Consider the following 25,894-nt stretch of genomic DNA (forward strand, 5'->3'; position numbering starts at 1 on the left):
GGTATGTTTGAGACCTTTCATAATACAGCATTAGAGATAAAGGTCTCTTGAGTACTTGGATAAATATCAGTACCAGAATAAAAAAGTAAACATGATAAAGGGTGAAAGTGTCCAAAATTCTAGGTTACGTCTTTTGTTAGTAGAAGGAAATGATACATAGGAACTGTGATTGCTCCAGAAACCAAGCTGAGGCCATTACCAAAAAGAAAAAAAACAACAAAAAGTCTATTTTTCTGTTCATATCTAGGAAAGGGTCTACTATGTCATACCATCAAAATTCAAAACTTAAGCAGATGAAATATGACCTCTGTAGAATAAAATGAAAAGGTTCCCTAGGGAAAACTTGTCCAATTGTTTCATCTTATAGGGGACAAGTAAGAGTTGTCCAAAATTCATAGTAAAATTAATGAAGTCAAAACTTTCCTGTTAGCCATTCATAAAAGACTGGAAACCAAGTATATGAAGTAAGTCTTTCGGTTGCATGTGACTGGAAACTGCAGAAAAGGGAATTAGTTTATAGAACTAAAAAGTTAAAAAAGTATAACGCATTTAGGTGTGGAAGCAATGTCGTAAGGAATCTCTCCTTTTCTTAGCTTTGTCTCTGCTGGCTTCACCCTCTGGCAGGGAAGTTGACAACTGGAAGCTCCAGACTCACCCCCCTTTTCTAAAGATGTTGAAAATCAGATATTTGGGGAAATTGTAATGAGAGTGAGTTTGCTTTTAACCAATCATTCACTAAGAGTGACATCTGCTGGTCTTTATACTTTATACGTCTTGACTTCTTTTTGCAATTATCAATGACCTCATACTGTGAAAATATAAGAAAAGAAATTATTTCTTCCTTGGAAGAAAAAGAAACAACATATAGGACTTAAATCTGCCAATATATACACCACTGTAGATTTTTTAAATTAAAAAAAAAATACAAGTTTTCATTTTAGCGGACACTGCAGTCTCTTTCATTTGATCAGAGGAAAATGAACTGTTCTAGAATTTAAAAAAGAATGAAGAACTTGGTTAGCCATTGCCTTTAAAATGTCCTTTGAATTTTTGTTACAGAGCAGAAATTAATGAATTTAGTCTAAGAGAAAATTCTAGTGGACTAACGGCTGGCTATCACAACTCATTTGCTTTTGGCATTTCATCCTAATTTTGCTATTGTATTGTTAGGTCCCAGGCTTCATTCATGCCTTTGCTCCCATCCCTACTTCTTTTCTATCTCTAGATATGCACACATATTAAACTTCATATAGACTCTTCCAGATTTTTTCCTGTATTAGCTTTGGAAATTTCTCCCACTGCTCTTGATGTTAGATTATACTAGAAAAAATTAGAACTTATATTTTCTAACTAAAATTCTCATAGAAAAGAAGGGGTGTATTTATATTCATTGATAAAGCATTTTGGTGGATAGTGATAAAGTTTAGTTTTGTGCAGGAAATATAAATTTCAATTTGCATACTCAAGTGCCATCTAAATTTGATACACTTCATTCCCCTTCAAGTTAAAAATTTTTTTTTTCAAAAATCCTATGATTACCCACCTTAAAAACTTTGTGGACACCCCTGATTCTTTCCATGTGAGAAATTCCAAGAGGGAAAAAATCCTCAATCAAATGGCTATGAAGAGTCAACAGAGGAAATAAAATTAATACTGCCACGACAAAAAACTGGAAGTAGTAGGAGACGGATGCTTTATAAATTCAGTCCTCACATATTATCTAGAAGAGTCACTTCTGACTATATAAGTCAAAACTGGCATATGTATATTTGGTGTAACATATTACTCAGATATTTTGGGGGGACCATAAATTGTTAAAACAGCAACTGTTAAGGTAACTGGGTAGGAAGGGGACTGTGGCTTTTCACTATATGACTCAATTCTTCTCCAGCCTTGAGCATACAGTACTTGGATAAAACTGTATGATTTTTATTTTTGAAATAAAAATCCTCGTTTCTTCACATTTACAAATAAATCTAGCCAAATTATCATCCAGGAAAGTATATTAACCTAGAGTCCCATGGGGACTTTTTTGGTGGTCCTGAATTACTACGTGACTTCATGTTAATTTCTCTATTATTTATATTTTGATCCATTCAAAAGTTTTGATCTTAGAAAAATACACATAGCATAAGGTATAAAATAAGTGAAGAAACTGGGGCAAAGGAAAACCAAGTGTAGGAAAAATAAGATGAGGTGAGAGGGAAAAGAATCCATTGGAACCATCTGGAAAGCTGGTTGAGAATGAAGCTCCTTGGCCCAGGCCAGTTAAATTAAGAATCTCTTGAACAGAGCTCTGAGTGAGTGGAGCAGCTCAGTCGTGTCCGACTCTTTGTGACCCGGTGGACTGTAGCCTACCAGGCTCCTCCCTCCATGGGATTCTCCAGGCAAGAATACTGGAGTGGGTTGCCAAGATCTCCAGGGGATCTTCCTGACCCAGGGATCGAACCCAGGTCTCCTGCATTGCAGGCAGATGCTTTAACCGCTGAGCCACCAGGGAAGAACAGAGCTCTAGCATCTCCTCTTTAGCTGCCCTGATGACTTGGAGTCTAGATGTAACTTAAAAGAAGACAAGGAGTGACTACCAAGATATCAGGATGTTTATTAGTGTCATAGAATTTAGAGCATAGAACTAGAGGAATGGACATTGAGACTAACTCCAAAGAATACATTTAAAAATAAATCTTATATTAACTAGGATCATCCTTTCTTTCACTATTATATTTCATAATCCTCTTCTGATAACATTACCTCCCTAAAACAACCCTCAAGGACATGGGAGGACTCAGGATGTCATTTCATCCTTTGACTTTTAACGTGAGATGGTATGTTCTGGGATGTCTTCTCCTTTTCTCTTGGCTCTATTCATAGCCTATTATACCAGGTAGCTTGGATATTCCAGGGCTTGGGTGTCTTTTTTATATGTATCACATCAAAAGGCTAAACAGATACCTAGAAGAATCCTATGTATTAATAGCACTTAATCGTTTCCGCTGCTTGTGCTCTTATTCTCAAAACACATTTTCACATCTCACATGAAAATCGAAAGTTAAAAATGCTAAACTTTTAAAACATAGGATTTGGTATATCATAAATTTATAAAAGAGAGAGAATTATAGCTTAATTTTACAATGGACTTGAGAATATGTTAAAAATTATACACAAAAATTTTGTCATTTTACAGTGACTTCTGCTGTAGCTGAAGTTTTTGTTCAATGATATCTGAGAAACGAGGAATTTTTTTTGAAATAGCCACACGGATATCGTCACTCATGTTCAAGCAGCTTCTGGGCTTTGTTTTAAAATGCAAAAGTGATGAAAATGCCAACTCACAAAGGTATGTAGTTGCAAATGGTATAAGGATTTCTAGTGCTGTCTTTGCCAGGCTGGGAAACACTGTGAATTGAGCACACCAGAAATCCTCAAGCTTCATTGTCTCAAATTCCATTAGGATTTGGCCACTAGCTCGTAATTCAGCAAGATCGTTTTTCACTAAATAACCGTCGTCGACAAAGTCCAGGTTAAAAAGAAATGGATCGAGTATCCATTTACGTGCCTCATCAAGATCCCCAACAGAGAAATAGCCGTGGAAGAAGGTGTTCAGCTGTTGCAGGTGCAGTGTTATCTCAGCTGCGATGCATAGAGCTTCGTTATCAGAAACAACAATTTCTTCAAGAAAAGGAAAGTTGGTAAAATTTCTCTTCTCGATCCGCTTTAGCCAAAATGGAAACTTCCTGACAAAGGCAGACAACTTCTCTCTAGCTGATACTGTGTTCATTCCAGTCCTTTGCATAGACGCACTAAGTTCATTTAGGTGTTTGAATAAATCTGCAAGGTATGCGAGGTGAACTTTAAACTCTTTGTTTTCAAAGCCATCAACTAAATTGCTGCTTTGGTGGTGAAGAAACTGATTTATTTCTTCATGCATTTCAAAAATATGAGCAAGTATTTGGCCTCGGGAAAGCCACCTCATTTCAGTATGGAAAAGGAGAACACTATACTCTATTCCAATTTCTTCAAAAAAAGCCTGAAACAGGCGATGGTTTGGCGCTCGCCCTTTGATAAAATTTATTACCCTCACCACAGTAAAAAGAGCATCCCTCAGTTTTGTAGGCAATGTCTTTGTGACAAGTGTATGAGGGTTCAACAAACAATGTGTGATCACGATATGAGGTACCTCTTTTTTCACACAGCAAACAAACTCTGAATTTTCTCCTAGCATAGAAGAGGCACCGTCAGTACAAACAGAGCCGCATACATCGAGTGCTATCTTATGTTTCAAAAAGAAGTCTCTGAACAGGTTAAACACATCTTTTCCCTTCATTGTTAACTGCAGTGGTTCACAGAACAGGAATTCTTCTACAATCTCTCTCTCTCTTATGTACCGCACAAATGCCATCAGCTGACTGCAGTCATCCATGTCTGCTGTCTCCGCAAGCTGAATACCCACTTTAAGAGGACTGGCTTTGATATCTTCTAGAACTTGCTGTAAGATATCCTGGCTCATTTCATCAATTCTAGAATGGATTACATCATCTGATAAGGGTACCTGCTGAAGCTTCTTTTGTGCATCTGGTCCCAAAACTATTTGTGCTATTTCCAGTGCACAAGGTTTCACTAATTTTTCAGCTATTGTATGAGGATTCTTCTCCTTGGCACATAAATATGCAAACTGATATGATGCCTGTAGTAAGGCATCTTCCTGAGATGCAACCCCAAATGTTTTCAGGGTTTCACTCTGATCAGCTGGTGCTGGCACGTGTTTCAGGCTACTGAGATCATGCCCACCTATACCACCATGCTGTCTGTTAAAATGGTCAGACAGTTTTGATGGCCGGAGGTCAGCATTTGAAAACACCGAGTTACACAACACACACTGTGGGCGCTGAGTTCCATCAATCTCTGTCATACAGGTGAACCAGTAACGAACATAGTCATCGTCCCACTTGCGTTTCTTCGACATGGCACCCCAAACTTCTCACGTAGTATTCCACAGATGTTGAAGATTTTTGCTTGGAAGTAAAATATAACCCAGACATTAAAAACCAGTGGCTAACTGAATTAAAACAAAGCCACTTCTCATGCCATCCTGTTACTGTGTACATGTCAAGAAATGTCCTGTAACATGTCAGTTCAAAGTAAGCCATGACAATATGACAACTTAAATTGAGCAAACTCACAGCTAAAGCCCTGGAACAAACACCTTGCCAGCAAGTTATATATGAGAGATTAGGGCTTATGCAAATTGTGAATACCCTGTAAGTTCTCTATTGGTGAGCTGCAGTTATGGCTTACTTTGTTTTCAGTGATGTATATTCCAAACAAATCTGGTACATTTTGTATCCCCAGAAAAGGCATCTCACCTGCCACCCCTTCCTTCCATCCTATGCCAGAGATGCATGCACACCCCCCAGTTATGAACTAGTGAATGGAGAATGAAGTCTTCACTAAATACTCTAAGAAGGGCAGATTTTGACATGGTGGCTAGTTCTTTCTAATATATAAGGATTTAAATCAAATAGTCTATAAAACTCTTTTGATCCTTGAGTGGCTTTGACTCCAACCTAAGCAGAGAATTTCAGACAGGTCTGACTAAGCCACCTTTGACACAGAAGCAGGATACGCACTATCAGTCCATGATTCACACTGTCATATAAAAAAAAGCAAAACAAGAAGCTCAGGAGAAACACAACTATTCTTGTTACTGAAATTTCAGAAAAAGTTCTCTCACAGAAGAAAAGCCTTAATCACTTCTCGGCCTTTTGGCTCAGATCAAGTGTGAAGAAAAGCCTTAATTATAGTAGGAAAGGATGTAGAAGGCAGGCATTCTCTAGTTTAGTAAATAAGTGGAGGAATCAAAAAAAAAAATGGAGGAATCATCTAAGTCTCTTCCTAAAATATATATTCTTGGACCCTACACTCAGATATTCTGATTCCCTAGCTCTGGAGTAGGGGCCACAAGTATGCACTCTAAATAAAGTGTTTTAGATAATTTTTCTGAATAGTACCCAGAACAGGAATTTCCTAATGAGATTGCCTATCACAATCACTTGGAGCACTTCTGAAAGAAAACATGTCCCTGCACCACCTCAGAACTACTACATCATCATTCTCCAGAAGTAGGACAAAACAATCTAAAATAAAGTTGTCCAGGTGATTCTGATACATATCCAAGTACACAGACAGATTTAGAGGAATGAACACATCCCCAGGCCAATTCCTAGCCTTATAGATATTCTAGGTTGCTAAGTAAACACTGAATGCTTTAACACCCATTTACCTTTTCTGAGTTGATGACAACTTCCTATGAAAGCTGAGGGACCTAAAAAGAAAGATATGTTTGTTTGTTTTTTTCCTCTTTCTCCCTCCTGAGCAATGAGTAATGGTATAACCCACATGTAGGCTCAAATATACCTTAGAAAACAATTCTATCTCCCATATAAATGATTCCCAAAGTTCTGTGCCACAGAATGTGGCTGAAATAATATAACAGGGTACACTGAAATCCAAATACCCACTTTAGCCATAAAAAAAATCACAGGAAGCAAGCCCAGAATATTTACTTAAAGCCCTAGCTTGCTAGAGGCTCTGCCAAGAATAACTAGTTGTAAAACATACTTCTATGTAACTAGTAAATTGATTTGCCATATGGTTGCTATCGACCAGTTGAAAATTGAAAGATGTCTGCCAGTCGGTAAAGACAATTTAGAGTTGATCTTAAGCTTTGTCAAGTGAGGAGACCATGGGCAGACTGTTTAGAACCTCTCCTAGCTGATAACAGCATTATGAGATGAACATAGAAAAATGCTTATCTTTCTGTATACTATTATGTATATTTTGGGAGTACAGAGAAAGCGAAGGAGAAAGTTTTATTTCAAATGATTTTCTTTACTTCAGGTTTACTTCTAATGACTTCCAAATGGAAATTATAGAATGAGTTAAGAGTACATTCCTATCCATTCTATGCTACTCACATATATTTTGATTGAAGATTTACCTGTTTGGAACAAGAGAATTTTTAGAAAAATTCTTCTCCCTCCCCCTCAAAAAGGGAGACTAGGTAGCAAGAAGTTTTAAGATCCTCAAAGATGAACTTACCGCCCAAGAGGCTTTCTTGTGTTATAGAATCTCACAATTCTCACTTGTTCCTTTGTGGTATTTAGCAATCACAATACCCTAAAATATGTAAACATTAAAAAAAGCATCAACTTATTAAGGAATTATTATTAACTGAAACAGTGTGATAATGGTATGGTTGTGTTTTTAAAGTCTTCATTATTAGAAACACAGACTTAATTATTTACTGGTGGAATGATGTCTGGGCTCTCTGAAATACTGTACTTCAGCACACACACACAATGGGGGTAGAAATAGAACAGGACTGGCCTTGAGTTGGCTGGGTGATGGGCACACATCATTATACCGCACTCACTCTATGTATGCTGGAAATTTCCCATAATAAACAGTAAAATAAACAAAAAGGCTTACTTACTAAGATAGACATAATTAGTTTTCGAAAGTTTTTTTTTGAGAAATTTTGAAAGCCATCTGAAGATGCAGAATGAAAGAACAGATACAACAGAGCAAAATGTTTTGCAAGTTTATGAAGGGTAAATATCAAACAGAATCACAATTGAGAGAAAAATCAGTCAGTTACAAGTAAACATTAATATAACAGAAATACCCAGGGAAGGCTAAAACATCTATTTCAGCAGTGACAACATGCAAAGTGCAGCAGTAAACTTAAATACCAAACAAAACACAATCAAACTTCTATCTGGCCTCTGCCTATGCCAGTCCATGGTAGGTGCAGGTATCCAGGGAGGCAGAGGGTTGAAAATTCACTATCTTTACGTTATTAAAAGCAAAAGCCAGGAGAGAAGGAAAAGCAATAGCCGAGCAAATGCTCCAGAGGCAAACGCCTGGGATGCTGGCTTTGTCACTTAGAGGCTGGGACCTGTCCAAGCTTCAATCCCTCAACTGGGGATGACAATAGTACCTACCTTATAGGGTTGCTGGGAGGTTTAATTATGAGCGTGCATGTAAACGACATGGGCTCGTAACTGGCAAGGCTTGTTGGTGTATTATAAAGGACGGAGCATTTAGGAGGCTGCCCGGGCGAGCTAAGGACGCCGGTGGCGCGGGAAGAAGACTGCTCGGTCTCCAGCCCAAGGCTCCGAGACATAGGCGCAGGCCCAAGGGATGCTCGGACTTCTTTGGCGCCCGTTTCGGGTTACACTTCCCTCTCCGTTCAGGCTGGGGCTCAGCCTCCGGGCGCTGGAACCAGTCTAGGCGGCGGCTTCTCGGGTGCGACCCCGGAGCAGGAGCCTGCGGGGCTCGGTGTGATAGCTGCGCCCGCAGCGCCCCCGCTCCCGCCGCGCCGGGCTCCATCCGGGTTCTCCTGGAGCCTTCCCGCCCGCAGACAGGGCGAGGCGAATCCCCGCACGCAGGCGCACTGGCAAACGGCTAGGGCCCCCCCACCGCCGCCAGGAGGGAGCACGCGCGCTGGTTCTCTTTTCGGGTTGTGTACGTGGAGCTGGGAATTTTCTGCATGTTGTGTATGCAGAGAAGATGCATCGTAGAATCTCAGGGACGAAAGGCACTGTAAACCCACATAGTTCTACTTTTTAACATTCAGAGCACTAGAAATAAAATTTTATATTGTCAGGCTTTGATCTTGGCGATTATGAAGCTACAATAATTAACCATTTTCTTTGTGGAATCAATGAGGAAGAAGAGAAGGAAGTTCATTCTACTTCAAAATTAAACATCCAGGCAAATGAGACAAGCTGTAAATTCTGTCAAGATAAAACGGGAGAGGATGGTCTTGTGTCCTCTTGCCCATGCTGTTTGCCCTCATCTCCCCATTAATTAGAGCGTGTGGGTGAATTTGCTAAGAATCATCATCCATCTCAGAGAAATGACTTTTAAGATTCTTTTAAACAAGACGTTTAGAGAAATAAACCCATATCAGATTTGAGAGAAAAACTCTAAAGTAGAAACTAGAAAATGTTGAATGAAACAAACCTAAATACAGTCCTCTTTCCTATTTTAAGGGTTTTTAATGAAATCACATTTTATTCATTTTTGTATAGTCAGTCTTGTGAGAAGCATCCTACAAGCCTAGGGGAGAGAGAAGTGTCAAAGAATGTGGGACAGATACCTCATTTTCAGGTATTGAGGGTGAACCTGATAAAAACACCAAGAACCTGCCTATGGTTTCTGTCAATGAGAAATTGCAAAAGACCACCCTTCCTGGTCCAAAATCTGGGCCTTAAATGTTAGAGAAAGGAATAGGCTTTAGAGTCAAAGACTTTGGTTTACATCCTGACCCCAAACTTTTACTGTTAGGACCTGAGCAAGCTACCTGGACTCATTGAGTCCTTATGCTTATTGTGAAATATGGATATCATCCTATTACTCACCCATTTAAGTCTTCTGAGGGGTAACATGTGCAAACTATAGCACACAGTTCCAGCACTCAAGTCATCTATAACTGATATAATAAAATCAAAGCTCATATCTTGAGTAATGTTCTAGATGTTACCGTTTATCCAAAATGAAACAGAAATAAGACATGATTTCAGATATTATAGAATTCTTCTTAAAATCAGCATAAATTAGCTTTCACAAGAGAAAACAGAAGCCCAGAAATGTTAGGTGATACATTTTTTTGAATTAAAGTGTGCTGAAATTTTCTAACTCAAATGTGCAGAAGCTAACTCAGCCTTCCTCCCAGTCCTATAAATTGTTTTTCTGCCAAATATTTGAAATAATGCTGCAAACCACTAACAGTTAAATATTTTCAATTATATATCTTTATTAACAAAAGATAAATAAAATACAAAGTAGACAATAATATCAGATTTTACACTGAACCAGCCTATGTTAAGGTAGGAATATGAAAACATAAATTTTTGACATTCTTAAAGTAGGTAAGAATTAGATTTGTTTGCATCACTGTTTTAATTTCATATTGGTCTGAATTTAGATACAATGTATATCCACAGTACTTGACAGTTTGATTCAGTTAACTTTCCCATCAGCAGTATTTCTGAGATGTTAACTTAATGCAATATTCAAGTGGGATTTGGTAGTTTGGAAAAGCCAGTGAACTGTTAAAAGTCAATGTACTTGTGTCAGGGGTTTTAAACAGATTGTTTTCACCGATCCCACTCTGTCAGTGTTATCTTCCCAATGTTATTAGAAGAAGCTTAAAAATCATGTCATTCTCAGATACTAATAGCCCTACTGGCTCTGCTTGTAATATTCTGAAGAAACCTTCAACCTCAGGTTTCACTTTTTGCAAATTTTATCGAGAGACACCTGCTGGCTATAAAGATTAGGTACAAGAGATACTCTACAATCTTTAAAAAATCTAATATTCTTGACTGTTATATAAAGGCAATCACAATTAAAATAGCAATTAGTATCACAAACCATATCCTCTGTGACAAAGGAGAGGATTTCTGTATCTTAATACTCCTGTCCAGAATGATAAAACACCTAGGACTGATCAGTCAACACTGACTCAGGGTGAAAACCTTTTTTCCCCATTCAAAGGCTAATACATTTAGTTCTGAGTATAAGATACAAGGAAATGTTTTGAAAATCAAAATTTTATAGCCAAGTGGGAAACAGAATTTTTACTACACAGACTTGACATCAGGGATAAAGTTATTCACACGTTCTACAGATTTCCTTCCAGTAACCCAAAGCTCAAGATAGGTTATCAGTTTCAGATCAGAAAAATATGAGAAGGCAAAAAGAAATGATTATTAAATAACTACAGTTATAGTTACTATTAACTAAAAAAAAATGAAGTCCTTGTTTCAAGAAAGAGTAACTAATTGGCCTTCACAATGAGTCCTAACACTAGATAAAGGGCCATAAAAATTGAGGAAATAAAGTTTGAAACTTAATAAATAAATGTTGAGAAGATATTCATGATAGGTGGAGAACTAAGATCTTTTCCCACATCACTAATATAAAATCTGAAATAAAATCTTAATCTGCACTTAATGTACCACTTTATTTCTTCTTCTTTGTTCTTCACTGTGTAAAGGAATGAATTTAATATGAGACTTTTGGATGCTTTATTAGGCAGTCTCCTTGCTTCCTGACTTTAACGAGAATAGATATGGGGTTTTCCATCAATAATCAACAGCAAGAATCTAAAAGAATGCATTAGCAGAGTCTATCTTGGGTCACCGTCAGTGATGAGTTACTACTGTCCGAGGAAGGAGGCCATGGGGTCATCTGGCCTCTGACGTTTCATTCTGTAGGCCTCCATTTCCTCTTCAGTGGGTTCCCGAGTTTCATATATGCTGTTGTAAGGTCGCTTCCTCTCATCGATCTGCATGATCTCCTTGACGTGAAGAAGACGGGCCTCCTCTGCATTCAGTGCCTATAGTGAGAAGAAATACATGAGTACCATGGCTCTGAGTCAGATCCCTTTGGTTCAGAAGTGGCAGAGTACCAAAAGATCCCACTGTCTATGAACTGTTACATCAAAAACCTAGATTGCCTCAGCTTGGGAGTCAGCTCTATTTCTGTCAAGCTACAACTAATCATTATTTGGCTCAAAAATTTTCACAGAGCACAAAACATTCTATGACATTTTCAATGTTAAAGAAATTTTATTTAACAACAAAAACTGAATGAGATTCATTTTACTGACAGAAGCCGGCAACTGACGCTTTTGGTGGGAATACAATTCTGACTTTTCCCAAGACTTGCTGAAACTTATTGCTGAAAATTATAGAGCTAGATGGCAATTCTCTCTGGGGAACAGGTCAATAACTCTAAAATAACAGCTATACCAACCATTTTTCTTCTGTGCATTAGTGATATTCAACAAAAGTTCAAAAGGCAGGCAATACGGAGACATACAAAATCTCCATTTGTATTCTAGACCTGATAGGTGACCCAAGCAAATCACCCAGTCTTAGGGTCTGTTTGCTCATTTTTAAAATGAGCTTGGGAATAAGACAAGATAATTTTCTAAGATTCCTACAAATAAAGACGACTGTGGTCACTTTTACTATTTATTTAGCTTTCACAAAGTACCTTTTTCAACTTCTCGTGTTTCTTTTCCTCCTCATCACTCTCTGAACTGCTCTTCCGATGCTTCCTCTTCTTCTTCTTCTTCTTCTTTTTCTCCTCTTTTAGTTTCTCCTGATGCATCTGAGGATTTACATAGTGTTATTAATGCAAAACCAAAGTTCTAGTGCAAGTTTTAAAGTCTTCCCTTTAAGACTTAAAAACTCAGGACAACTGATCATGGACATACCTCCATGAGGGTTTGAGGTTTTTTCACAGATTCTTCTCCAGTTGCATCATTTATAATACACTCCTCTGAATTCTGTGGAAAAATATATGTAATCTAACTTTAGTGTCTAAGAAAAAGTTAAATTTGAAACATAAAAATATATGTTTCATACAGATTTTTGATCTAAGAGCTTTGGCTGTTTTTACGAACTAGAGGACAATTACTTACAACAATCTCCTTCCCAGCTTCTCCAGTACAATAGGAATACTTGAAAAAAGAGTGACAGCATTTGTATCCCCATCGGCCTTCTTTCCAGTAAGATCCCCAGATATGCTGCAGAGAGAGAGAGAGAGGTTATTTTAAAAGAAGCCTGAAACAGGTTTCTCATATACTGTTTTTCTTTGTAAAAAAATCCTATCTTTAATTAATCATATTATTTTAAAAACCTGAAGTAGAGGTGATTTACCTCTACCTGACTAACACCTGTTAGTTTCAGGTGTACAGCACAGAATATATACATAGATATATTTTATTTTTCCTCTTTCAGATTCTTTTCTCTCATAGATTATTAAAAAATATTGAGTACAGTCCCCTGTGCTATACAGTAGGTCCTTGTTGGGTTAGTCTCACATGCTGGTGATAAAAAGTGAAAATTATGGGGACTCCAGGGTTGGCTTAACAGGCAGAGTGTGTGGTTACAATAACCTTACATTCTATTCTCACTCTCCCCCCGAAAATTAAAAAAATTAGGCTACTTGACTTCTCTTGAAAAATTCAGAAGGACTGGGAAATTCTAGGCACATTCACACTTGTCAGCAACTGCCTGTTGCTGGCCAGTGGATGCTCCTTTTAGACAGGGCTCGTGTTCTCTAGTCTGTAAAATCTGCCTGGCTCATTTCACTCATACGTGATTACTGGCCTGGTTCCTATTTGGTAGCTAGGTTTTTGACTGTTACTTAGAAAGACAAGTGTAGTCTGGGGACTATAAAAGTACAGCAAATTAAATAAGCTTTATCATGTGATACAATATGCAATGTAACATATACTTTGTCATCTATGAAGTGTTTCTGTCAAAATATTTAACTTATATCAAGCCTTTGTATCTGAATTCCTGTTTATAGGAAATACACGGAATAAAGCAACAATATTACAATAAAAATTAATTAAAACACAGATGAATCATAAAGATGTGGTGTACAATGGAATACTACTCAGTCATAAAAAAGAATAAAATTCTACCATTTGCAGCAACATGGATGGAACTGAAGGGGCATTATGCTTAGCGAAATAAGTCAAAGACAAATACTATATGATATCACTTACATGTGGAATCTAAACAAATACAACAAACTAGTGCATACAAAAATAAAACTAGTAAATACAAAAAAAAAGAAGCAGACTCACAGATCAAACTAGTGGTTAACAACGGGGCGGAGCGGAGAGGAGGTACAGGGATTGGAGAGTGGAAGGTACAAACTACTGGGTGTAAGACAGGCTACAAGGATGCACTGTACAATGCAGGGAATATAGCCAATATCTTGTAAAAACTGTAAATGGAATATAACCTTTAAAAATTGTTAAAAATAAGAAAGTTAAAATACAAAAAACCAAAATACAACAATGATTTACTAATGAAAAATATAATGCAGAGCAAAATGCTAACAAGGGCACAATATAATTCTAGTTCAACACATACTGTATGATTGTTGATCTTCACATCTTCTTCATACTTGGAGCAGGCGACAGCCCGCTCCTGTCCTTTGATGACTGTCCCATGTCTGGAGTACTCCACATAGTCTTCAGTCTGAGCTAAAAGCAATTCAGCTGGAGGAGCATCCAAGTGTTCTTGACCACCGTACTAAAAGAACATTGAACATTGTTAAATATATTTTACAAAGATTTGCATTCAAATCTTTACTGAGGGGTTTATTTCCAATCACAAAGATTAGAGGACTAATCTTCACGGGCTTTGTTACATAAAACACAGTGAAAAAAAAAAAGCCATCAAACTTAATAGGCAAATAAAAGATGTCTCAATTGCTATTCATCTGTTGAGTGTGGTGAATTACAAAATGCTCATAAAAAATTCCCCTTATCCTGTGTGCATGCCCACTTGCCACATGATTTTGCTGCTTTATCCCTTGGATCTGGGCCTGGTCATGCTGTTTATTCTGGCCCCTGGAATATTGGCAAATATGATATAAGCAAAGACCTGAAAAACACTTGTGCACCAGGGCACACTTTGTTGCTAATCTCTGGTATCCTGAGATACCAGATGTCATGTAAAGAAGCTGGGCTAGCCTATCAGAGGACAAGAACCCACGCTGGGTAGAGGTGAGGCCTCCATGGGACAGAGGAGGCCTGCTACCTGCTAGAAACCAAAGGGAGGCCATTCTAGATCATCTGGTTTCAGATAGGCAGGCTCAGAACAGGAGACCCAGCTGATGTACAAAACGGTAAGAAATAAGAAATATCTGTTCAAACTATTAGGTTTTGAGGTGGCTTGTTTTGCTATAAAAGCTCACTGATACAGTTATACTGATACTGTATACCAACTGCACCTAATCCCAATGGATTAAAATGGACTGTGTATCGTTTGGTCACAATTACCTTTTCCAGGATGCTTTCTTTCTGCTGTTCTTTGAAGTCTTCTTTCTTGACTTTGAAGGACTTATACAATAACTCTAGTTTTGTAGGATCGGCTTGTAGATGCACTTCAGACCCTTTGTCATAGGCTTCCCAAGCAAACACTAGGGTAATTAAAACCATCGTAATGAGTTGTCAGCTACATTGTTTTCGGGCTTCTTGAAAACAAGCTTTAAAAAAATGCCCCCAAATTTCTTATGAGCTGACATAAAATACCTTGACATAGAGGAAACACTTACATTGTGTCTGGGCCATTGATATGGTATCACCTGTGTATCTAACGAAGTTATCCCCCGCGTAGCTGACTCTATTTAAAAACAACAAAACAAAAACTGTTTCAGAGATTAATTTAAGGAAATTTTTTTCTGACCCAATCACAGATGATACTCATTTTAATTCAGATTGCATTTTATTAATAAAAACTCCCGCCCCTACTCTGAAATCTTTACAGTGAACTTGTTACTTACTCATCTGGATTCTTTCCAGCATTCGCGTAGGGATTCTCTCTCATCGCTCTAGTTTTGGGATCATAGTAAGCAGAATTTGGATCTAAATTCCGCAAATACTAGAAAGAAAAAATGTTTTAAGACTTGTTAATGTTTACTTTCATCAAAGATTTTAGCAGACTAGTAGGAGGAGACAATTAAGTGTGTGTATGTGTGTGCATGTCTGGGGGTACAGCTGAAGAGAAAGAAATCCAGAATGATATACTTTGGAATGACTGAGTATATTACCCATATATTATCCAGATACCATGCAAGTAGACAAAATTTAGGTTGGGAAGACAAATGTTTTCTGAATATGTATGTTAAGTTGGCAAGGCTTACTTTTGCAATATCTTCTCGAATCCTGAGATTCCGGACAGTAATTCGTCTCTTAGAGTCAAAATTCTGTCCAGGCATGTCAATATCATCTGCATATTTATCTTCATCCTCATCTTCACTGTTATGATCTTTTTCCTGAAAGAGGAAGAGAGAAGGGGAAAATTTTTTAAGAAAAAAAAGAGCAGTATTTAGTTCTTATTTTCCCTTTAACCCAACCCTTATTCCTTGTGTTCTTTAAGCCTATTATTATTATCATGAGTTATTACAAACATTAGCCATCAGAAATTTAAACCTTAATGTATACACTGATAGGATCTGTATGTATTACCGTCTGAGAATTCGGTTCCTCTTCTCCCCACTGATGTTTTGGAGAATTCTATGCCACAAAAGAAGAAAATGAAATTGTGATTTTATTATACTGAATCAAATGATTATTTAACGCTTTTAAAAACATAGTTAAAATAATAAATTTAACTGAACAAATTCTCATATTTCTCACCTGTAGTGAGCACATAAGTTTTAAACACAAGTATGTCATTGTGAATAATTTTATCACTGTCTACAAATCCAAAATTTTCAGATGATATAATCTTGATGATTATAATCACAAAAATGTAATAGAAAGATTAAGTTGATCAATATACCTAATAAATATTTATTTCATACATGTGTATCTTCAGACATAACATTTTCATTAAATTTCACTGTTTTTCTATTAAGGCCAAAAAGGAAAGTTCCCAGGATCATGTAATAAATATCTCTAGAGCCAAAACAGCCTTTGTAAAATTTCGGCAATGAAGAAATCTACTCAGGTGACAACATACTGTGATTTAAGGAGGGTGTGAACTCCATGCCTCAAAGATACCCTTTCTTAATTAGCAGTTGGTCAGGATATTCTCTAACCCCGCAAAATGCCTGGAACAAAGTGCTCAGTATTTCATTATGTCCCTTTAAAAGGCTTCACAAGTTAAAAAGAGTATCTTATAGCTCAGTAGGGGGATGTGGAAATATGTATGTATAAATATATATATATATATAGTATATTGGTGGAAGCAAAAATTTAAAGAGTTAAAACGAGTATCTTATAGCTCAGTAGGGGGATGTGGAAATATGTATGTATGTATAAATATATATATATATATATATATATATATATAGTATATTGGTGGAAGCAAAAATTTTAGTATAGCCTTTTAAAATGCTTGCTATAAGTGATAAGTCATCAGATTTTATATATACATATTCAGCGCATCAACAATTGCACTTTTAGGAATTTATTGTAAGGAAATTAGTATGCCTATCATATAAAGACGTATATGTTATGTAAGACGCTAATGTTGTGTACTACTGTACAGATAACTGGGAAAAAAACAAATCAGCAAGAGATGAATGGTTATATAAATTACTGCACTCAATAAACACTGAACAACCATTAAAGTGATCTGTCCAAGGTGCAGAAAAATATTAATATGTATACTTTGGGCTTCCCTAGTGGGTGAGACGGTAAAGAATCTGCCTGTAATGTAGGAGACCCAGGTTCCATAACTGGGTTAGGAAGATCTCCTGGAGAAGGGAATGGCTACCCACTCCAGTATTCTTGTTTGGAGAATTCCATGGACAGAGGAGCCTGGTGGGTTTCAGTCCAATGGGTCACAAACAGTCAGCCACAACTGAGTGACTAACATTTTCACTTTTCTTTTTTACTTTTCATACTTTGCTACCTTTTTTGTTTGGGAAAAAAAAAGAGGGAAAAATGGGAATAAGATTATATATTTGTATTTGTTTGTATTTACACAAGAAACTCTGAAAGGATCTGTAAGAAAAAGAAAAATTATGGGGGGTGAGGTTTAGAGATAGGGTGGACTGAGGCAGGAGTGGGAGACTTTTCAATGCACATCTGTCTTAAATTAATTTTGATTATTGAACCATGTGAATTTATATAAAAATAAATGTTACAGGTCTACATTTAATGATACAAAAAACAAGTCCTCATTGCACTGTATATTATTTAGTTGAAAAAGTAGATGATAAACGAGAATGTAAAGATGAATCCATTTAAAAAACATGTTGTATTATAATCATACACATACATGGATATATGTGAGGGAGTGAACTGGGACACTAAAAGGCCTACTTTAAAATGTAAATGGTTAATATAAGGAATATTTTTCTTCTTTATAATTTTCTATATGTTTTTTCTGAGTATGTGTTACTTTCAAAATTGGAAATTTTTTTAAAGAATTTTTTTGAGTTCTTGCAAGTTGCTAGCTCAACAAAGGATATTTATATTGCTAAATCTTTATAATAGACACAATCCTAATGTATGCAGTTAATCTTCACATCCAAATGGGCAAAACACACCAGTCCCTTACAAACATTTAAATATGCTTACTAGAAAAATAAATTTTCTTTCTCTTCCTTCTTCCAGAGTTGGTAATGATTAACAATCACGACACTAGCTACCAATTACCAAGTGTTTACTGTGTGATATGTATGCTAAGCCTCGTGTGTGTGTGTGTGTATGTGTGTGTGTGTGTGTGTGTGTGTGTGTGTTGGGGTAGGGGTTGGGTAGGTGTCGTTATCTCTGCTTTAGAGATGATGAACTGAGGCTCAGAGAAGCAAATTAATTTTTCCAGGACCATCTTGCTAGCTAGGGGCACAGGTGGATTTTAACATCATCTCTCTGTTAACTTGTGCTTTGAACCTGCCTCTGTGACTGCTCACTTGGTAATTAACTTACCTAGTTCTGTTTGCTTTGTAATTATACTTGCTAAGGGTCCTTTTCTGGAGAAGGAAATGGCAACTCACTCCAGTACTCTTGCCTGGAAAATGCCACGGACAGAGGAGCCTCGTAGGCTACAGTCCATGGGGTTGCAAAGAGTCGGACACGACTGAGAGACTTCACTTATTAAGGGTCCCTTTTAGAAATTTAAACTTGGTAACTCGAAAATGTTTTTTACTTACACCATAAATTTGTTAAAAAGAAACTTTCACAACTCTAATAAGCATAACTTAACTATTAAATTGACTGGGGAAAAAAAATAGGAAAAACATTGCCTGCAATACATCCTTTTTTTTTTTAGTTTGAAAATTCTTTTTGCCTTACATGTTCAAAGTGTAGGAAATGCTAAAATAAGTAAAAAGAAAAATTCACTAATTCTATACTAAATGAGAATTAGTGTTTTAATTTCTATATTAAATGAGAACTAGTGTTCTAGTCGTCTTCCCTGAGGTAATATGATATTTTACATGTGTCATTAAAATATGTGTTATCCGGTGTTGTTACTAAGCTTTGATGAAAGCCATTTTAAGAGCTAAGCAACATTCTCTCATGCAGGGGAAGGATAGCTCACTTCACTAATTCCTTATTAAACTATTTTCAATTTCTTACTGTTGTAAAAAGTGTTGAAGTGAACATTTTTGTGCAGAATGATTTTTCTGAATACTAGAAAATTTTTAGGATGGATGGATCTACTAATTCCAGAAAAGGTATATAAATGTTTTATGGCAATATTCTCTCCAAAATGACTGCATCAATTTATAGTCCCTTGAACCTTTAATGTGTCAGTTTTACTCTTTCCCCTTGATAGCACTTCTCTTCTCTCTCAAATTTCTTCTAACTGGAGAGATATAAAATGAAATTTTGTGTCAATCTTCATTTTTTTGTTTACTAAGAATTTGAAATTTTTTAACGATCATTGTATTACTTACAGCCTGTTCCACTAATTTTCCTGAGGCTAATTCTTCTTGGAGTTTTTGAGCTTTCAGTGTTCGTTTTGCCTAAGGAAAAATAAACATTTGAAATTTACTTTCAATATTCATATGAGCATTTAGTTTTTTTATATATTTATTTTCATTTATTTATTTGGCTGTATTGGGTCTTAGTTGTGGCATGCAAACCCTTAATTGTAGCATGTGGGATCTAGTTCCCTGACCAGGTAATGAACCCCAGCCCCCAGCACTGGGAGTGTGGAGTTCTGGCCAATGGACCACCAGGAAGTCCCATCAAACGAAGATTTAATTTTTATATGAGTTAAATGCGTAAATTTACTGTTTTCAGAAAAGGTCACTGGACAAGGTTGTCTTGTAGCTCTAGACCTCTAGCTCGTGAAGAACACGAGTTATAGGGAATTTCCTTGCAGTAAACTGGTTAGGACTCCGTGCTTTCACTGTCAAGGGCCCAGGTTTGATCCCTGGTTGGGGAACTAAGATTCCACAAGCTACATAGGGCAGCCAAAAAACAAACAAAAAATGCTCTAAACTACTCAACACTATAGTGGCCTAACAAAGGATGTATGTACATATATATGCAACTGATTCACTTAAAGAAGATGTGGTACACATGGAATACTACTTAGCTATAAAAAAGAATGAAATTTTGTCATTTGCAGCAACATGGATGGACTTGGAGGGCATTATACTAAGTGAAATTGGTCAGAAAAAGAAAGTGCTGTGTGGAATCTAAAAACTACAACAAACTACTGAATAAAACAAGAAAGAAACAGATTCATAGATAACAGAGAACAAACTAGTGGCTACCAGTTGGTAGAAGAAAAGGGGAGGGGCAATAGGCAGGCAGGAGATTAATAAAAGGGGGGTTATTATGGGATTATATGAAATCGTGTGTGTGAAACTTTTGAAAATTGTAAAGCACTGTAGAATTTAAAGAATCTTTCATTTAATAAAAAATAAATTAAAAAAAAACCCAAAATGAAAATAAGTCAGATCCAATTGGCCATATTTAAGCAGAAGTTACAAACTCCTGTTTGAGTCAGGCATTAATATAAACTAAGCTAGACAGAACCAGGGATAAACTGCAGACAGTAAGCTGACAAGGAGCCATTTAACTCCAGATGACTGACTCTTCTCAGCTGGCCCAGGATTACTCTTAACACATATTTCATTGTTTGAGAAAAGATAAAATTCAGATTTTATTAAAATGTGAAATCCCATGGTCTTAAATGTTAACTCTACTTAAAAAAAAAGGAACACAAAACTAAAAAACAGCAGTGACTATGTTTTTTAAAAAATGGGAGTGAGTAGGTGAAATCATAACAGAAAAAACTGAGGTTAAATTAAAATAAAATTCAGTTTCCTGAAAGGAGTTATCCTATTCTTCTTTCCCCACCCTCAAATGGTATGTGAGGCAAGGTCCATAGGCAAGATACAGTCTGGGAGCCAAGAGTTTATAACCTCAGGAAGCCAAAAGTTTTGAAGACTAATCTATTCTCATGCTTCCAGTATTTCCTGCAAACTAAATCAGGGAGTAATGGACAATATGAGAATAAAGTAAAAAGAAACTGCTGCCAAATAGGGTTAGTATACTGTTTATTTCACTATTCAATTAGGCTTACTACTACTACAATAAAAATGCGATCATTTTTATACTGCATAAAGACAAAAAACAGAGTTGCGAAGCTAGAGATATACCAAAATATACATTCTTTAAGGACAGCAGGGAAGCAGTGAACTGTGCTCACCAGGTCAACTTTGGCATACTCTTCTACAATTTTCATGTGTTCTTCTGGATTGTAGCCATTCCACCGATCCCTCTTCCCATCGTAGTCAAACATCAGCTGAGGCTGGACATGTTCATCTGGGGCTATATTAGTCCCTGTAAATTTTGCTCCAACTCGCCTAGGTCTCTGGAAAACAGAGTAAGATTAAATTTTTCCCCTAAGTATTTGAAGCCATGGGGAAATTTCATATAACCTTTACAGAGCAGTGTGAACATACCATGGGACTTTATGGTTTATTCAATTATCAGTTAAGTCCTCCTGCAAAAAATTTTGATGTTGCTGAACTAATTTCATTCAAGTTAATGTTTTCATTTAACTTGTACCTAAATATAGGTAATTTAGAAAACAGAATTAAGTTCTCTGACCCAAATAAAGAAAGAGACTCTCTGACAGCAGTTTCCAAAATTCTCAAAGGTTAGCTTACCTCAAAACAGTCTTTCTTTTTGTGTGTCATGGCTCCACAGTTTTCACACGCTCCTTTTCGGTATTTAGTAGTTATGGAATTCTATAAGCGGATATAAAGAAAACCAAAGAAAATTTTTATTTATCTAAATAAGTTAAGAATAACTTTGGCTCTCATTACTGTACTGTCTAATGAAATAACTTGTTAAGAGGAAAACCAGTTATAAATGAGAACGCTTAAAGACTTTAGAAATATCAAATTTATAAAATGTAGAAACTAAAGTAGTAGGTATTGTGAATTTTAATACCAGATAAAAGGTCATGTAATCTGTTTATACTTTATATAGTATTACATTAGATGTTCTTATATTAAGTTCTTAGCAATCTCCATTTCTACACACATATACACAGGCTGCATACCTACCTCTTTTACACCCCTCTTGTACCATTCTCCTGATGAGCTGTACTGCTTTTGTTTCTCTGGCTGTGGTCTCTGGTGCTTTAAAGTAGGCCTTTTTGATGGATCAATATACCATGGCACTGAAGAAATATACTGAGGAATATGAGGATTGATGTCTCTGTAATAAAAAAAATTTTTTTAACAAAGTTGTAGACTGTAAGGATATCTTTACAGAATGTAAGGACAGAGATATTGCAGTGGGAGGGGGAGACAAAATATACTTGTTATCACTATAATAAAAAGAGTTAAAAATAAAGTATATTAGAGTGAAAAAATTTCGAAGAGAAACTAAAAATAGTCATATAACTAAAGATGTAGGAAATGAAGGAAGATAGGGATATATGTTAGTGTGATTAATCTTTTATCAGAAGAAATTAATAATGTTGAGTTGATTATAATAATAGTAGTATAGGTATGTTATTTAGAAATGTGGAGGTATCAACCAGAAAAACTCAAAACAGATTGACAAATTCAGTCCTGCTTGGTATCTGAGAGGGACTGGTTCCAGGACCTGCTTCAGATACCAAAACCTGTGGAAGCTCAGATACCAAAACCTGTGGAGGCTCAAGTTGCACAGTTGGGCCTCTGTATCCATGGTCTGGAACCTGAAGATCCAACCAGTGGCTGATCGTGTGGCACTGCATGTACTTACTGAGAAAAATATGAGTATAAGTGGACCAACACAGTCCAAATCTGTGTTGTTCAATGTCAGCTGTAGTCACTTGTGTACAGTAGGACAGGGAGTGGGAAGAACTAAAAAGGACTATAGTTATCATTACAAGTCCTTTGTTATTATTTATTAAACTTTATACATATGAGTTTGATACAATAAATGAAAACATAAATGATGAAAATGGTAAAGATGGTTTCCGGTCAAAGCAAAGGATGAGAAATAGGTAAACTAAGTAGACATGAATTTGAATTCTGAATGAACAGATCTTGCAAAAAAATTTAAGTACTTACTTTCCTTCTTCATCAACTTCTGCAGGGGCATTACCCAATTTTCGCTGTTCTTCAAGCTCCTTCTTCTTTCTCCAGTCCTCTCTAGTCATCTTCTTTGGTTCCTCCAAACTCATTTCTTTGGACCCCGACAAGGGGGCTGCATTAGCTGCATCCACAGCTGCAGCTGACATGGTTATCTGGCCTCCTGCATGAAAAGGAAGAAATATCTATTAGAATAAACTAGGCCTTCCTGAATTCACCAGAGAAACTATCAAAAGTACACCCTAATAACACATACTGTGGTTTATATAGAATGTATCATATGTTCTTTTTCTTTCATAGCATCTGTAAGGGAAAGGTCTCTTTCTACTCCACTGAAGTCTTTATATACTGTTGCAGTTGTGCTTTCAACTCTATTGGTTAAGTGGAGAGACATGCACATACATTTAAAACTTCATTAGACTCATTCTTTCATGTATAGATTCCTGATTTCCTCTCTACATATGTGTCTCAAACTTTTGTACCACATTAATCCTTAATGAGTACACAGGGTCCTATCTCTGTTCCTCTTAAAAACCGGATGCTTTATGATCACCTATATTCATTATCTCTATTTCCACATTATCTGCTGCCCTTCTCAATCATTCCCCTCCCTGCTTCAAAGATACCTCTAAGTTAGCAATGTGCTAAGTCCTCTGGACATTTTTCAGTTCTGTTCCTCCCCCTTTTCTTTTGATATATTCTTATCCTTTGGCTGATATGACACCATATTGCCCTGGGTTTTTTTGTACCCCTATCACTGCTCCTCCTGTATCCTTTGTAAGTTCTTCCACTTCTGCCCAGTTACTTAATTTTGGATTCCTCAAGGCTCAATTCTAGGCTTCCTTCATCACTCTAAACTCCACCAGAGGACAAGTTCATCTATTTCCAAGGTTTCAATAGCCACGATATACAATTGCTGGCTCTCCAATTTACTTCTCTACTTCAGATCTTTTTTCTGAGCTTCAGATAAACACAGTCCAATTGCTTACTTCAAAGTACCTCCACTTAGATGTCTCAAAGAAATCTGAACTCTAGTCTTAATTCAAAATTCATAATTTTCTCTATGAAATCTAATCTTCTTACACTGTTCCCTCTCTTGATGAAAGATACCACTATCCATTCCTTTTCAGAAGGAAATTCCCATACCAGCTAATTCCCATACCTATTTCATCACGGAAGTACTGTTATTTTCACTTTCTGAATATCACTCGAATTCATCTACTTCTATCAATAACCTGAGTGTATTACTTTTCCCTACTAGTCTCTTCTGATTCCTGCCAATCAGTTCTCCACACTGCAGTGTTATTTTTTTTTCAAACACAGATTTGGTCATATCATGTCCCACTACCCAAGCTGAAAACCCTCAAATGAAACGCTGTCCACGAGAAATATACCACCAGCACTATATGTCATTTTAAATATTCCATAAGCATATTAAAAAAGCAAAAAGAAACAGATAAAATTAGTTTTTTGCAATATTTTGCCTAATTACCAACACATTTTCATTTCAACACAGGAAAAAATAAATCAATTCTTTAAAATCTGATAAGGATTTTACATGTATTCAGACTGGTCAACAATTCAAGTGCTTAAGAACTACAAGCACAGTTCAGCTCCAATAGCACCTTACAATTCTTACTTTAAAAACCACTAAAGACACAGTCCTGGTCTGACTGGGCACAAATACCACTACTGAGGCCTAGGACAGCTGCTTCCTTGGTTCTCGGTCCCCGTTCCCTTCTCAACCTGGCGTTCATCAATCTCGTGAGGATATTCCTAAGACTTAGGAGCCTCTGGCCCTGTTCCCCGAGTTCTCCACTTTCACTCTCCTCCTCGTTCCAAGTTCTCACAAGATTTCCTTACCCGGTCCCAAAGCTGCTGACCCTAGTACAGTTCGACAAGAATGAAGACGATCGCCAATGTTTACTTCCTGACTTCCTCCCTCTCCCGGCAGCCACTGCAGCACTTTCCCGGCGACCCACACATGCGCACTTGGGCCTCAGGGTGGGGGCGGGGGTGCCCAAGCGAAACTGGTCTCGCGAGATCTCGAGCTGTTCCTTTAGCTCTAGGTCAGTAGAATGGGTTAGGTTTGAGGAGGTGCTTTTCTGCTCCGTAGTTTTCAACTCTTAGACTCGACGAGTATTACAACGTAAAATAAAACAAAACAAATTTCATACGGAGAGCAGACAATAGCGTAAGTATCGCTAGAGCGCTACGAGGTGCGTGAAGTTAAAACAGTTAAAATCAGTATTAGTAGCCAGGTAGTGTAACACGCTAGGGACAAGGTAAAAACAAAATTGTCTTCCTCTCCTCGAATTTACATTATATAGAGTGAGAAAGACTGAATTATTTAAGTAATTTACAGTTCTAGAAAGCCGCTATGAAGGGTGTACTAGGTGCTTTGAAGACATAGGGCAATTCAGCAATTGTGACACCTCACCCCTGATGTTGATACTGTATTTTACCATTAGGAAAAAAATACTGTAAAACGATTTCCATTGTGGAAAAACAATGTCATAGATAGCTCAACCTTCCTTTAAAGAAGAATATGAAATAAAATACTGGAAAATAATAATTTTGGAGTACAGTTTCCCTCCTCTCCCCTTTAAATCCTATCTGTTCTAGTAACATTTTATTTTTCAAAACAATATGTGCTCCTTTCAGATGTCAAAATGACATCCTTGCCTCTAAAAGAATCTCATCATACTCTTATTAAGAAATTTTAGTGCATAGAGCATAGGAATGTAAATATTCATTTTGATTTTACAGGGCAAAAGTTGAAGGAATG

General features: G+C 36.8%; 2 protein-coding genes across 3 annotated transcripts; both read right to left on the reverse strand.

The window, feature by feature from the left end:
* Nucleotides 1–2,578: 2,578 nt before the first annotated feature.
* FAM200C (family with sequence similarity 200 member C) lies at nucleotides 2,579–8,429 on the reverse strand. Of its 2 annotated transcripts, XM_020903334.2 has the most exons (4): nucleotides 8,004–8,429; nucleotides 7,099–7,176; nucleotides 6,281–6,322; nucleotides 2,579–5,012 (listed from the first exon to the last, which is right to left on the reverse strand). In XM_020903334.2, the coding sequence occupies exon 4, from the start codon at nucleotides 4,961–4,963 to the stop codon at nucleotides 3,179–3,181; it is 1,785 nt and encodes a 594-aa protein (XP_020758993.2). In that variant the 5' UTR covers nucleotides 4,964–5,012; nucleotides 6,281–6,322; nucleotides 7,099–7,176; nucleotides 8,004–8,429; the 3' UTR covers nucleotides 2,579–3,178. The 2 variants fall into 2 exon arrangements, with proteins under 2 accessions (XP_020758993.2, XP_020758995.2); XM_020903336.2 differs by lacking the exon at nucleotides 6,281–6,322.
* A 2,174-nt stretch (nucleotides 8,430–10,603) lies between these two features.
* Nucleotides 10,604–25,076, reverse strand: SLU7 (SLU7 homolog, splicing factor). The gene is made up of 16 exons (XM_070465733.1): nucleotides 24,970–25,076; nucleotides 23,086–23,269; nucleotides 22,087–22,240; nucleotides 21,685–21,765; nucleotides 21,222–21,386; nucleotides 19,453–19,521; nucleotides 16,070–16,117; nucleotides 15,745–15,876; nucleotides 15,385–15,482; nucleotides 15,157–15,224; nucleotides 14,882–15,021; nucleotides 13,968–14,129; nucleotides 12,500–12,604; nucleotides 12,293–12,364; nucleotides 12,070–12,186; nucleotides 10,604–11,407 (listed from the first exon to the last, which is right to left on the reverse strand). The coding sequence occupies exons 2-16, from the start codon at nucleotides 23,253–23,255 to the stop codon at nucleotides 11,228–11,230; spliced, it is 1,761 nt and encodes a 586-aa protein (XP_070321834.1). The 5' UTR covers nucleotides 23,256–23,269; nucleotides 24,970–25,076; the 3' UTR covers nucleotides 10,604–11,227.
* Nucleotides 25,077–25,894: the final 818 nt, after the last annotated feature.

This window comes from Odocoileus virginianus, chromosome 3 (genome assembly GCF_023699985.2).
Source record: "Odocoileus virginianus isolate 20LAN1187 ecotype Illinois chromosome 3, Ovbor_1.2, whole genome shotgun sequence".
Classification (NCBI taxonomy): Eukaryota; Metazoa; Chordata; class Mammalia; order Artiodactyla; family Cervidae; genus Odocoileus; species Odocoileus virginianus.